The sequence below is a fragment of the Gavia stellata genome, chromosome 20 (genome assembly GCF_030936135.1).
Source record: "Gavia stellata isolate bGavSte3 chromosome 20, bGavSte3.hap2, whole genome shotgun sequence".
NCBI lineage: Eukaryota > Metazoa > Chordata > Aves > Gaviiformes > Gaviidae > Gavia > Gavia stellata.
Genome location: NC_082613.1, coordinates 13,371,623 through 13,384,791, shown reverse-complemented (window position 1 = coordinate 13,384,791; position 13,169 = coordinate 13,371,623). Strand labels below are relative to the sequence as shown.

The window sequence follows — 13,169 nt, the reverse complement described above, 5'->3', positions numbered from 1 at the left end:
CTTATTACACCGCAGCTGCTGCCTGTGGGTATGGGTACACCAAGGATAAACCTCCCCACTGGCATATGCAAAAAGGGACGGGACGAAGACGATTCTCCAGCTTAAGCAGTCGCAGTCCCTTGAAGCACTTAGAGATTATTTTTTTTAACAATCTGTTGAAATAAATTTGACTGTGATTTTCTTACACAGCATATGTAAGCAAACCCTGCTTCTGCTAGACGAGTAGGCGTAGCAAGAACCAGCATCACTGGCAAGGACCGCCAGCTACCCCCGTGGACAGTCTCTCCCTCCATCCCCATCAGATCTGCCCTTCATGGAGTCACTCACAGGGACAGCCCCATTTCTCAGGGAAAGCGCTTAGTTACACTCCCCATTTTCATACTGACGGCCAGAGCTGGTTTCCTCTTCTATAACAGATCTACCCTTTACCAGTTCATTTCACACGAGAGCAGAATCAGTGAAATGGAGAGCATCTCCTCGGCCCTGCAGTATCTCTTCTCTACTTAACGGGATCGCCTTAAATACACGTGCAGACGCCACACAACCCGGGAGTGACAAGGCAGCGAGGACGGGCTGACAACACAGGCTGTGTGAGATTGCTAGAGTGCACAGACAGACCTCAAAAGCTCAAACAGGGACAAATCCTGGTAGCTGAGTGCTTTCTAGACAGCACATGGCTCCAAGGGTTGTTTTCATTAGGAAACTACCATGAACTAAGTCAGGGCACAAATCCAAAGCCCAGTGGCTATTCCGCATTCTCTGCTACTTCAACACATTTGGGATGTGCTGGGTGCAGCCTGAGAGATGCCAACGTGAGGTGGGTGCCTGCCCAGAAATCCAGGGCAAAACTACAGCTGTAGAACAGTTATTTAAATTCCTTTCCTACGTGAGCAACTGCCAGCAGGTACCAATTACCTGGAAGAAGAGCTGGGAACAAGTTCTTCCCACACCCGAGAACCGGGAGGACCGGCCAGGGCCAGAAGCGCACATACCCTCGGACGGCGAAGCGGCACGAAGAGCAGCAGCTGGGGGAGATGGAGCCGGCAACATCTGCCGACCATGAGACAACCCGAGGGATTAACCTCGGCTCTCGAAGACAGAAGTTCTGCAAACAACCAGATAAGAGTCCCAAGAGAGCACAGCACCCAGGGAGTCCAACCCAGCCCTGCTCGAGCTTCAGGTTATAACAAAACAAGCCACCCAGCTCTTCACCCGCCGTGACCCTGCCTTGCTGGGCTGAGCTGAAGAAAGCGCAGCGTGAGTGCTTTTTGTTGGAGACAAAATTATCTAACAGGAGACAATTATGTGACATTACCATTAAAAGCAGCGTGTGGAAAAAAAAAAAAAAGCTTTAAGCCTGTGTATCCCGAGGTCTGCAAACCTCTTTCTCTACCTTTGTACTAAATAGGTCTCATTTAGCCCATTTGTTCCATCCCAGCCAGGCAAAGTGAAAGTAGGGTGGATCGATTCCTTAATTACAGTAATTTTATCTTAAATACAGACAGCTGAGTGTTCATCAAGTCACAAATTCGCCTGTTACTGAGAGACCTCCCCCCTGCTAAATAATTAGGGATAATAAGTGGCTCATAATAAATGCAACCCACAACAATGTGCTCCGAGAGCGCAGCGCAGAATCAGGAGGGCTATTAGGGAACCCCCAGGTCTATTTCTTCTTTTGAAGAAAACAATGCAATATCTTTAATTGTCTCTCTCGAAACCCTGAGCCAGCTCTGCTGGTTTGTTGTAAGTGAAAGGCAATTATTCCACTTTCTAGCTGCTTCTTGTGTCCAGAGAAGGCTTACTACAGAGTCATCAGCATAGATAAGAGCAACTTTCTCTGCCTGCACTGACTAGGCACATAGAAAGAGCTGAGATAGGAGGTAACACAGATGGGTTACATATAACCACGCTCCTTGGGACGTCGAAAACTCTGGGTAAGGCTCGGAAGGTTCAGTTTCAACACAAGTCACAAGCCGCCCATGCACAGCTTGGAGCATCTATCCACACACATGGACAACATGAAGTACATTCAGTACTGAAGGCTCACGTCACCCTCTTGGCACAGAAAGGGCAGGCTAGCGAAAGGTGAAGGCAACAGAAACCGGCCTTTGGTTTTCAGCCAGCAAAGGACGAGGAACCACTGGAGCAGGTTTCTACTGCAGCCTGCCAAGAACAAGGTTTGGGATGAGCGAGGAGAGGCCAGAAGAGCTCGTGTGCATCTGCATCTCTTCCAAACCCTGCAAAACAAAAAGACAAACCACCCCCATAGGTACACCTACCCCCTCCATTTCTGTTGGTCTTCTTCCTCTTTCCCTCCTTTATCCCCCAGTTATTTACTCCTTCAAGTTCACCAGCCAGGCAAGCAGGGACAGCCAAGAGGGTCAGGTAGGTGAAAGCATCACTACTTCAGGTTCCCTTCCAAGAACTAGGGACAAAAGGGATTGCCTCCCCCCGCGCCCATTCTTTAGACCAGCCCTTGGGTAGAGCTAGATAACAGAACATAGCGTAGGGGCAAAGTTGCAACCCCTGGAGCTCAGCGGATCCTGCCAGGTCCAGGTGAAGTCACCTGCCTTCCCCTGGACAAGAGGAACTGGGAAGGGACGGCCAACGCAAAGCTGCTTCGAGAAAGAAAGTGTTTGTCAGCACACAGAAAAAGCGTACAAGCCTGAGTTTGTAGGGAGCAGAGAAGGCTGGGGAAGCCTACAGGGACCGATCCTGCCACGGCCATTCCCTAGCTGGTAAGTCAGCGTAGCTGCGCATTTTCTTTCCTAGTAACTTGAAATATTGAACTACAGCATCTTATTTTTTCCCCCACGGTGAAGACATATGTAACCCTTGTGTGCAAGCAAGACCAGGCAGGATTTGGAGAGAACTTTGAAGTTTCCTTCTCTAGCACGCAAAACCACAGAAGTCATTTGTCTTGTTTTCAACACTGGGGAGGGCGCTAGGGGAAAGAAATAGATTAATCAAATGCAACGGTATTTTGTTTACAACAGTATTTGCCACCATTTACTTACTTTGCTTGTGTATTCAGTTGTTTTCCTACAGCGTTTCCCTCCAAGGGTTGAAGCTTCATTAGGTCCTGTGAAGACCCTGTAATTCTGCGAGTATTTTTTTCCCCCTGAAGCAAATTATTTGTTTTTTTAATATGTGGTATTTCAGTTCCACTTCATCCACAAATATATTTAACCAGCATTTGCAAGATTCTTTTATGCTATGTCCTGTTATCTCAGCACACCCAACTAAGTCACTAAGTCGCATACAGAATAAACACTGGGCTTTTGTTCTGAGCAGGGGAGATAGCTGTGTAATGATCAATCGAAAAATGCCCTTGGGGATGGGAGAGATTAGCACTTTGATACTGCTGAAGATGAATGGGTGGAATAAGTTTGATAAGCTGGTGTTTTCCTCAGATAATTGCTCTGAAAGCTTTCTAAAGCTGCTTGGATCTTCCTCCCTTTCCCTTTGTTTCTGGATAGGAGAGCAAGTCCTGCTTTTCCATCAGCAATAGCGGACAGGCTGCGGCTGTTACTGTTTTTAAACAAGTAGCAGTGGATTTATGCCATATTTCATCACTGACTATTGAACACTAAAAAAGTAGTCATAATTTAACCAGAGATTCAGGCTGGATTCCTACTATCCTTGGCCAACGTAGCTAGTCCTGCCAGCACGGACGTCACCGCGCGCAGCTCAACTGAGAAGGGACCAAGGGGCTGGGGAGGGACTTCTCATGGGACACGGCCATCCTTCCTCAAGCTTCAATCTTCAACAACAGCTCTTCTTCCTTCAGAAGTCACTAATCCTTGGCGCTCACAAACAGACCTTCAAGCCCCCTCTCAACCTTTCTCCAGGCTTTCTATACCCAACACCGACCTCCTCTTCCTCCTCCTGGGTCGTTCTTTTGCAGCTGCCCCCCAGGATCCCGTGCAGAGGACCTTCTCCTGAAGCTGCAACATGAAACTCTTGTCAAGCTCCCTTAGACCCCAGGTACACCCCTCTTCAGGCATGAGGCAAATCCTGCTGGCATTCACAGACATGGTGCCATTTACTGGGCTAACTTATTCTCAGCCACTAATGAAACTGGAGCCGAGAGATTTTGCTACATTTTTTTATTGTTTCATTGAATAAATGAACTTTAAATACAGAATTAAAAATTTGTAAAAAAAGATATTAAAAGTCAGCATTCAGAAGTAGGTTGCACATCAGCGACTGAAAAATTCATACTTACTTTTTGGTACAAAGATAGGAAAGAAAAATAAAAAAGAATATCCATCATGTGGAAAGAGATTTTTTTTTTTTTACATTTCCTTTCGTATTTGAGAACTGCTCTTTGTCTCATGAGAATCTCCCACCAACCTTGTTTTTCACAGCACTGATTCACATTATTTGGTGTTCAAAAAAACCCACTCATTTGTTGTTTACAGAAGCAGTAATGTAGCATTTCCCTCTCACAGGTACGGAAGCCAGTATGTTTAATAAAACATCCAGCATATGACACGGGTGGAAAAAAAATGCAGCGTTATGTGATTTGCAGGGATGCAGTTTAGGTTACAAGGCATCTCTGAGCAGGAACAGGTTCGTCTGTCTCTCCCACTGATACCTTTTTTTTTAGGTATTTCTTACAGTATCACATCTCTGGCATTTGCTCTTTGCTAAGCTCCATCACTGCAACACAGATTTCCAGAAGTGACGAGTGAATAGGTACCTTTGATTTTTAATGCCCGATTTTAAAGCAGCTTGATCTTTCGAGAAGCACAGAGTACCCACCCTCAAGGATAAGAATCAGGCCCTTTTAGGCACAGTTTAAGCCCTATAAAACAGAGGCGCCTCAAGAAGTCTTGACATTTGGGGTTCTGGGTTAGGGCTGGGAGGTGGTTTTTTTGCAAGTTTCTGTTACGGGTTCTTAAGAAGACAGCTATGAAGATGATCCCACCAGTCAGTGCATCCACATCATCTCAACCAAAAAAAAGTAGACAGACTCTTGAATATATGCATCATTTCAAGACATCAGCACCACTCATACAGTACTCACAACAGGTTAGAAAGAATAGGGACTATGGCTCACCTGTTCCTCAAGGATCTTAACCACCGAGAGAATTTAACCACACAGACAGGCAAACCACAGAATGAAGTGCCCTTACAATAGAAACCAGGACTTTGGGATAATGAATAGGTATACCTACACATCAGCCTGGGGGACAAAAAACACAGAGGAGGGAAAGTTCAGACTGCAATGGAAACAAATTCAGTTAAACAAAAGAAGTAATACTGAAGGATGTTCACCATAGCGCAGCTAAGACTTGGCAAATGAAATTCTTTGAGCGTACACTTGCAGGGCAGCCCTGCTTCTGCCACATGAATAAATATCCAACAGTGTTTAAAAACAGTATATAAAAAAGACTTCAGGATTTTCAGAAACGGTGCATGTTCCATCCCCTGTAACTGCATAGTAGGTTCCCTCACATGAGGTATTTCAGCATCACTGGAAAGGAAAACAACACTTCTGCACTCCTATTCCACAGGAGCAGCCTAATTTGAGCTGAGGTTGTACGATGATTATGCAGTGATGCGAGGTGCAAGCATGCTGCTCTACCCTCCTCTCTCCAGACCACAGCGATCTCACTGTGCTCTGCGGGATGAGAACGTGCAGTCAGAGCGGTAAAGGCTCAGTTCAGTACCCACTGTGCGACCAGATACAGGCACGGATTTCTTATTTCAGCTGCTGCACATCTTGGGGGGGAGGAGGTGTTTTGGGGCTTTTTTTTTTTTTTTTAAACTGACATGTTCACACAGAGTCTTCCAAAAAGAAGTTTAGTTCATGTGGCCAGGTCAGATTACTAACCTCAAACTCACTTCAGAATATTTCCTTGGTTATCTGTTGATATATAGGTTGTCCAGCAAAATAAATGCATGTTTTCCCATCATCAATGACAACCTGTACATTTGCTTTTGCATTACCAGCAGAGCTGTATGGGACAGGCATCTCTCCTATCAAACTCTACATTTGAAAGGCTGCTGTCCATCCCATCCTTTTTTTCCAAGGGAAGTTATTTTCTTGTGTTGCATATATGTATTTAACTGTAGTCCTTAAATATAGGATGTTGGCTTCACATCCAAATACAGGATTTTGGCTTCACATCCCATCTGGCCTTTTTGGAAGCATCCTTTTTCATTCTTCAAAGAAAATAACATCATCTTATTAGTAAAACTCAGGATCACAACTTCTTCTGGTGATGTGCAACAGTAAATAGCAGATCTTACCAAAGGGATGTCATTAGTACCGCTGCAGCATTTGGCTGTCTCTCCTCCAAAATGCGGACGCTATCAAAAGAAAGAGCAAATCCAGAAGAAACAGATGTCTTCTACCATCTTCAGGAAGATGTTTCTCTTCTTATGTTCCATCTTTGCTGCACAATCGCCGCAGCTTTGTTTGCGGGGTTTGTGTCGGGGGGGCTATTTTGTTTAAGACTAATCATACCACCTGCAAATTCTGCTACATAATGATAACTGCTGCTTGTTATCAACACCCCTGTTAGCATGTAGGCTCATGTACTCTGACAGCCAGCTGTCATGGGAGTAGTAAATAAAGCTGTTTTTCCTTCAAAGACACAAGCATTGTCCAGTCTGTGACTATACGAGGAACATCTCTGTAGCTTTTCCATGCCTTCCAAAAACTTCCATCAAATGCTTCGTTTTGTTCATGCTTTCCTTAGAACATCCGAGGATAAGATGGGTTTTGCTTAATTATCCACTCACCATGGGGATTGATGTGGTACAAGTCTAAGAGGTAAGTGTCTGGGTCCAGGCAATGTTCACCTACCAAAACAAGAGATTCAGAAAAACACGTTTCTTAAATCCTTAGTCCTAGAGTTGCTAGGTTTTTTGGGTTTTTTTTTTCCCCCCTAAAAACTGGTATTTGTTCATATTAATTTCAATATCACAGCCATTCAGAAGTGTTTCCACAAATCTGGAAAAGTTTAGTTATTTATGTTACATGAATGTATGTTTCTTAGAACTACTAAGCCCAAGCTTTGGCCTTTGTGGAAAGGTACTCTAACTTTAATACCAATAATTTTAGCACTTGAAAACCATCATGAAATATGTCAGTGATCAAATCCAGAGACCACATTGTTTCCAATGACAGAGCTTTTCTTCTACAGATGCTACTAAGAGAAATACCAAGAGGCAGCCAAAACACTCCAGTAACCGACAGCCTCCAGAAGCAGCTGTAACAGGCCGTAAGAATTCCTTTCCATTTTCAGACAGCCCTAATCTGTTGCTGCAATTGTATTATTTAAGTCTCCTCTCCGTCTGATGACATTACCCTACTGACGAGTGGAAATTGGTGACTCATGAACATCAGAAACTTGTTTAACTATATGGTTTGAGAAACTTCCACCCAAGTTAGTACGGGTCCTTTTGCCAGGAAGTTGATGAAGGCAGACAGAATTCATGCCTGGAGCTGGCCGTCACTAGTACAGATGCCATGTGCCAGCATACCACACTTAATTAAAGCCCAGCTAAGAAGCACACAATTAAAAGCCTATAGTGGCATAGGATGAAGTTGCCCTTTACTTAGATTAATGTAGTTTATGGTCGTTAAGTTCTACACTTAATTCCAAACATGAACCTTTATCGTTGAGGGAGTCTAACACGGTATGTCTAACAGAAAGGGAGGTTTGTTTGTTTTTAAGATGGACAAATTTGTGCACATCTCTGTCCTCAAGACTTTTGGACTCCTGAGTTTCTGCCTTTCTTGACAGGCAGCTTCTGAATAAGATCCATTAGTGTTAAGCATTTTTGTAAGTCCAGGTTTCAACCTTCCCACGTACTTGCACTATAAAGGCTTTGCAGTGATGGCTGGAAGACACATGAGCTTTGGCAGGTGCTCTTTGCTGTGGGTGAGGTTAACCCACACTTGTTCATTTGTCTTTTAACTTTTGGAGCCCCCTGCAAATCTCATCCTTTTTTCAACTCCCTCCTAAGATAAGTTAAGCATAAAAAAACGTACATCAGAGTCCTTATTTTCAGTTACCACCCAGACTTACCAATATTGCCTCCCACTTCATACAGGAGCAAGTTTGTGCACTCCATTGAGTTGTTACTGCAGAAAGAAAAACACATTGACGTTAACAAAGCTCTGTGAAAGGCAAGTTATGTAGTTCAATAATGTTTCTTTCCCCAAAACTGCTTATGGTTCAGGGACCAGCAATGGTCAAGAAAGCTACAGGCCATGGTACGGAGACCTTGCTGATCCTCCTGAACAGCAAAGCTGTTGAGAAGGACACTCAAAATTGGAAAAAAGAAAACTAGGCAGATATTACTCACTGGTAACGAGAAGCATACTATATGCAAACACTAACTTTTCAACAGGTAGACAACAGGCTTAAATACCACAATTCATTGGCAGCATTCGTCTAGAACTGATGGCCTGTTCAAGAGAAGCTCATCTGCAGGAAGACTTCAGAAGCTGTAGTAGCTTGTTAGTGAGATACTAGTTCCTAGCTGACCCATATTCAGCCAACTTCCCATCCACCCTCCTTGTCTAGACATCTCCTGCCCAGGGACACGCTCAGGAGATGCACTAACACTTTAGCCACTAAATACGGTCTGCAGGCATGGTGACAGAGGAGGGCGGGAATTCTTTTGTTCACTTTTTGAGTTATTTCAGCAATTCACCACTGGACGGCAGGAGGGAATTGCAGAGCTTACTTTAGGAAGCCCCTACATCAACATGTGCATGTTGGAAATACTACTCCAGGCAAGTCATTTGCACAGGTGATGTTTTTCTCCAGGAGAGCTAGAGAGTGTTCGCTTTGCAGGGTCAGTGTTATTCCACTTTCCCTTCCCTCCAGCAAGGCTGCTAAAGTTCACAAACCAGTGAACCAGAGGGGACTACCCGACCTCCTGAGCACGACGATGGAATCGCTCTGTTGAACCAACATTTGCTTGCCCCATCCAACACACTATTTCCAAAACTTAGAATAGAGGAGCAGCAAACAGTCTCCTAACAGCTCACTGTGCCACCACATCAGCTCTGCCAGAAGACAGAAAACAGCAACTAGACCACCTAGCACCCTTTTTTTTTTTTTCTTTTTTTTTTTTTTTAAAGCAGAGAAAAAGCCATTTACCACTTGAGGAGGTTGACAGTGTTAACAATATTCCAGCCATTCTGGCACAGGTTCTTTTGAAACTGCCTCAAGACATCAGCAACTCGGGTTGCATTGTTCAAACGCACTTCTAGTGAATCCTTCAGGAGAAGCGAAGCATGGACTTTCACAATCTTGGAAGGCTGAACAAGGCAGGCAAAAAGAAGAAAGTGCTTAAAGAAAGACTTTGTTATCAGCTAAAACATCAAGTTTCAAAATAGATCGGAGAGTGTGAAGAAATAAAATGTATCCAGCCAGCTGTTCGGAGAATTTAGATTTGTTTCATTATCCCATACAGACTGGAAGCTTATAGAAGCATGGAGGGGAGCATTATAAACCAATCATCTCTGCTTCGGTGTTGTGGCTGGGGAGAAAAGCACTGCTCTCCATCAGCGTGCGCTGGTGCTCTCTGCTGTTCAAATACAGCACCGGCATGAGCTTTGACGAAAATAGGGTTTGTCAGAATAAATTTTGACAAACTGTTTTGCCCAAGTCTGGTAGACTTCTCTGGAATTAATTTAAACTACTGGAAAAGAGTTTAGACAGTTGAGTTGCAGACTGCTGAATTTCAGAAAGGGAGTTTCAAAAAAAAGGAAGCACCGAGACATCACTGAGCAGAGGTCAAGTGCTATTGTCTCAAGATTTTTTTCATCAGCTCCTTCACAAAGTAACTTCTCACAACTTTTGTGGAGAACATTGAACTGTTATAAGCGGGGTCTGATCTGCAGCAAGTTAATTTTGCAATCCCAAATCTTTCGCAAAAACAGCCTGAACACCGAGACCGTCAGGAAGTATTAGCACTGTTCTAAGCACCGGGTCACCTGTTCGACTGCTTGAACAGTAGTTGCCCTCCCTGAAACCAGAGCACCTTCAACAGTGACATGCAGCCTGAACGAGCCAAATTTTGGGCAGACGTCATCTCAGTATCCCAACTCGTATAGAAAGGCGGGGGATGTATTGGCTTGTGAGAACACAAACTCTTCTTCAGTTCTGCAGGTTTAAGCTTTCAACGTATTATTTCTACCTGCAGACTCTATCTGGCTCATGTCCTTAGAGCATCCCAGTTGCACCACCACTGCTATGCAATACTTAAAATCCAGCACTGCATGATGTAACTTAGCTGCTTATTCAACTAACAGTGGCAACTAAAAAAAGGCAGAATGACTCCAAGGATCTTTTCCCAACTTTAATACACAAATAGATCTGATAGTAACACCTGCTTAAAAATTCTCAGTCTGCACCAACACAAGGAGCAGAGCCATTTCATTTATCAGGGAAGTTAATTCTCTCCTTTTAAGTGGCAAGAACCTCGTCCTCAAACCCTCCCATACAGATCAGCAGCATTATGGAGCAAAAAGAAAACGAGACACAAAAATGTACTTTTACGCTACTGTAATAGCCTAAATTTTTGCTGTAAGTTCATGAAAATAAGTCTGCCTTTATCACAGCAGACATATCTGTCTAAAGACATGGGGCATCTGGAGCCATGTGAATTCTGCTCTTCACATGAGGTAGAGACCAGCATTTCTGCTTCTGGTCTCTTTCCCCTTCTCCTGCAACAACACAGCGTCTTAACCAATTGTTTTGTAGCCTGAAATTTATTTAGTACACTTGCTGTTGGGATCAGTGTTTGCCACAACCTGGGCAAAAGGGTCTGGGAAGCTGTTTCTTATGGTTCTGCAGATTTTTCTCCCTCTTGCCCTGTAAAGAGCATCACTCCTCACAGTTTTCCAAGTTCTCATGAAAGCATTCACAATGAGATAGGACTTGGGAAAAATGGGCCCTTTCATAACAGTGTCAAATACTAACTCACCTCTGCCTGGTTCTTTTCCACTTTGTCTTTATCAGCATGAATCTTCCGCAACAGATTTTTGATTCGTTTGTCACAAAACTGGTACCTTTTGCTATTGCTCTCATTCAGTTTTCTCACTTGTGCTACCAGAAAAGAGGAGACCTGCGAAGGGAAGAAGGAAGAAGACAGGAATTAAATCAAGCAGAGATTAGGACACCATTTAAGTACCTAAACACCATTTTATGAAGCTCCTTGAAAAGACAAAATATCCATATACCTTGAAAACAAATAGTCTTGGAACTCAGCCAGAGGTTTTGCCTACAGACATTTAACTCCTCTGAAATTTCCAAGACTATCCCTTCCCCTATTCCAATTCTAGTCAGACCAAGACACTGCTACACCATACCGCAAAACACCTGCGCAACTTACTGTCCAGAGCAAATCCTGGTAATGGATCATCATCCGCACAACGTCAGCCGCCCCCTCTGCCAGCTGTTTCTCCTTCCCTTCGGGGATCTTGTTTGGCAGCCCCTTGTGCATGAAGAGGTTTGGGGCCATGACTGTGGAAACGTTCCAGAGGTTCATTTTGTTGTTGTTCTCCCTGGCAACCACTTTGCTGAGAAATTCAAGAAGAGCCTAAAGAGAGGGGAAGAGACTTAAGACGTCCATTCCTAATAGTCCTCAAGAAACTACTGTGGCAATTGCTGGAGAGATCATTTAATTAGCATTTTTTCTTGATATCCATGAGCAAATCGTTTTTCTCCAGTCAGGAAGTTCAGTGACCAATTTCTAATACTAGGATAGCAACAAATAACCATATCGAGCACAGAGATAGTAGCATTCATGAATCAGGAGAGCTGGGCTGTGTGGGAAGTAGATGAGCTCTTACTCCTTGGCAGGTGGCAATTTACAGAAACCAGTCGTAAAAGTTACAGAATCCAAAGATGACACACACACACCCCCCTTTCCCTCTCAAAGCTATTCCCAGATATGGAAAAATAAACCCTTTTGGATGACCTCTTCTGCCTCATGCCTCCACCAAAGCCATCACACAAGACAGATCATCTTTGACTGGATTATTCATTCCTGCACTCTAAATAAAGTTTGCAAGGTGCTAAGTCAGCCTTGCCTTTATTACCTGGAAGCTGAACTATTCAGGAGAAAAAAAAAAAGCAGCAGCAACAACCACCACAGTTCTTAAAAAGCACAGAAAGACAGAGGTTGTGCACTGCCTGCAAAGCTGATCCCCTCAGCGTTTATTCTTTCAAAAAGTAGTAGGTGAAACGATTCGAAATGCCTTCTGATCAGAAAAGGGTAGGAAGTTACAAGCTTAGTAGCTTTTTTATATTTTTTTTTTAAATTGAAACTATCCTTCATAGATGATGACAATACCACAAGCCATGAATCAAAAGACTGAATTTCTTTCCCTATATCTTAGTGTGCCCACAGACCATGTAAGACCTGTACATCTTTCACTCCATCGTGAAGTGCTGTAACACACTGCAGAGGAAGAGCACGTCCCTAAACGGGATGCTCCAAGACCACATGGATTCCTACTGCTCTTAAGTTTGTGCCCAAAAGGCAGACACTGCTTACAGCTTACGTTCACTGCACAGCCTTGAGGTTTGCCCACTCCTCCCATCACGGGTTTCCATTCTCAAGTCAGTGAAATAAAACCAAATAGCATGATGTATGTTACTTACAAAAGCTGATAGAGATCCTTGAATAAAAACCTGGAATGAAATCATGTTTCTCGAGTTAAATCCAGAACAGGTAGTTACCTTTAGAGTGTTTCTGTTGGGCTCTGGCAGAATCAGGATCAGGAGGTTTAGAGCTTGCAATCTTTGCTTCAGGTCTGGAATATCTACAGAGGGAGAGCCCCAAGAACAGGAGAAAGGATTCAGGCTCCTGACACCGTTCTTTCTGAGCGTGGGAATCCCCCAAGGAATAAGGCAATTACTTATGGTAGTGTTTGTCATCTAGGATTTGAGAGCTTGTTTTACAGAAGTAAATGAAGCTCACAGAGCCCTTATGCAGTGAACTACCTATGTTTTAGAAGACTGGCTGATTTGTTTCAGAGCACACAGTCTACCAGCAAGTCTGATGCCCTTGGTGGGCATCAAAAGACCCCATTATTCCCCATTTCTTGTACAAAAAAAGTTGTGCAGTTAAACAGTTAGCTTAACACATTCAAACCATCTATTAAGCCACAAACCTCAAAATAAGGC

General features: G+C 43.8%; 1 protein-coding gene across 1 annotated transcript in view; it reads right to left on the bottom strand.

The window, feature by feature from the left end:
• Positions 1-4,120: 4,120 nt before the first annotated feature.
• The window catches only part of ARHGAP40 (Rho GTPase activating protein 40), a 29,445-nt gene continuing 20,396 nt past the window's right edge, over positions 4,121-13,169 (bottom strand). The window contains 6 exon segments of the mRNA XM_059827054.1: positions 4,121-6,816; positions 8,049-8,104; positions 9,132-9,292; positions 10,963-11,103; positions 11,371-11,577; positions 12,723-12,805. Of these exon segments, the coding sequence (XP_059683037.1) occupies positions 6,710-6,816; positions 8,049-8,104; positions 9,132-9,292; positions 10,963-11,103; positions 11,371-11,577; positions 12,723-12,805 (755 nt within the window). The 3' untranslated portion in view covers positions 4,121-6,709.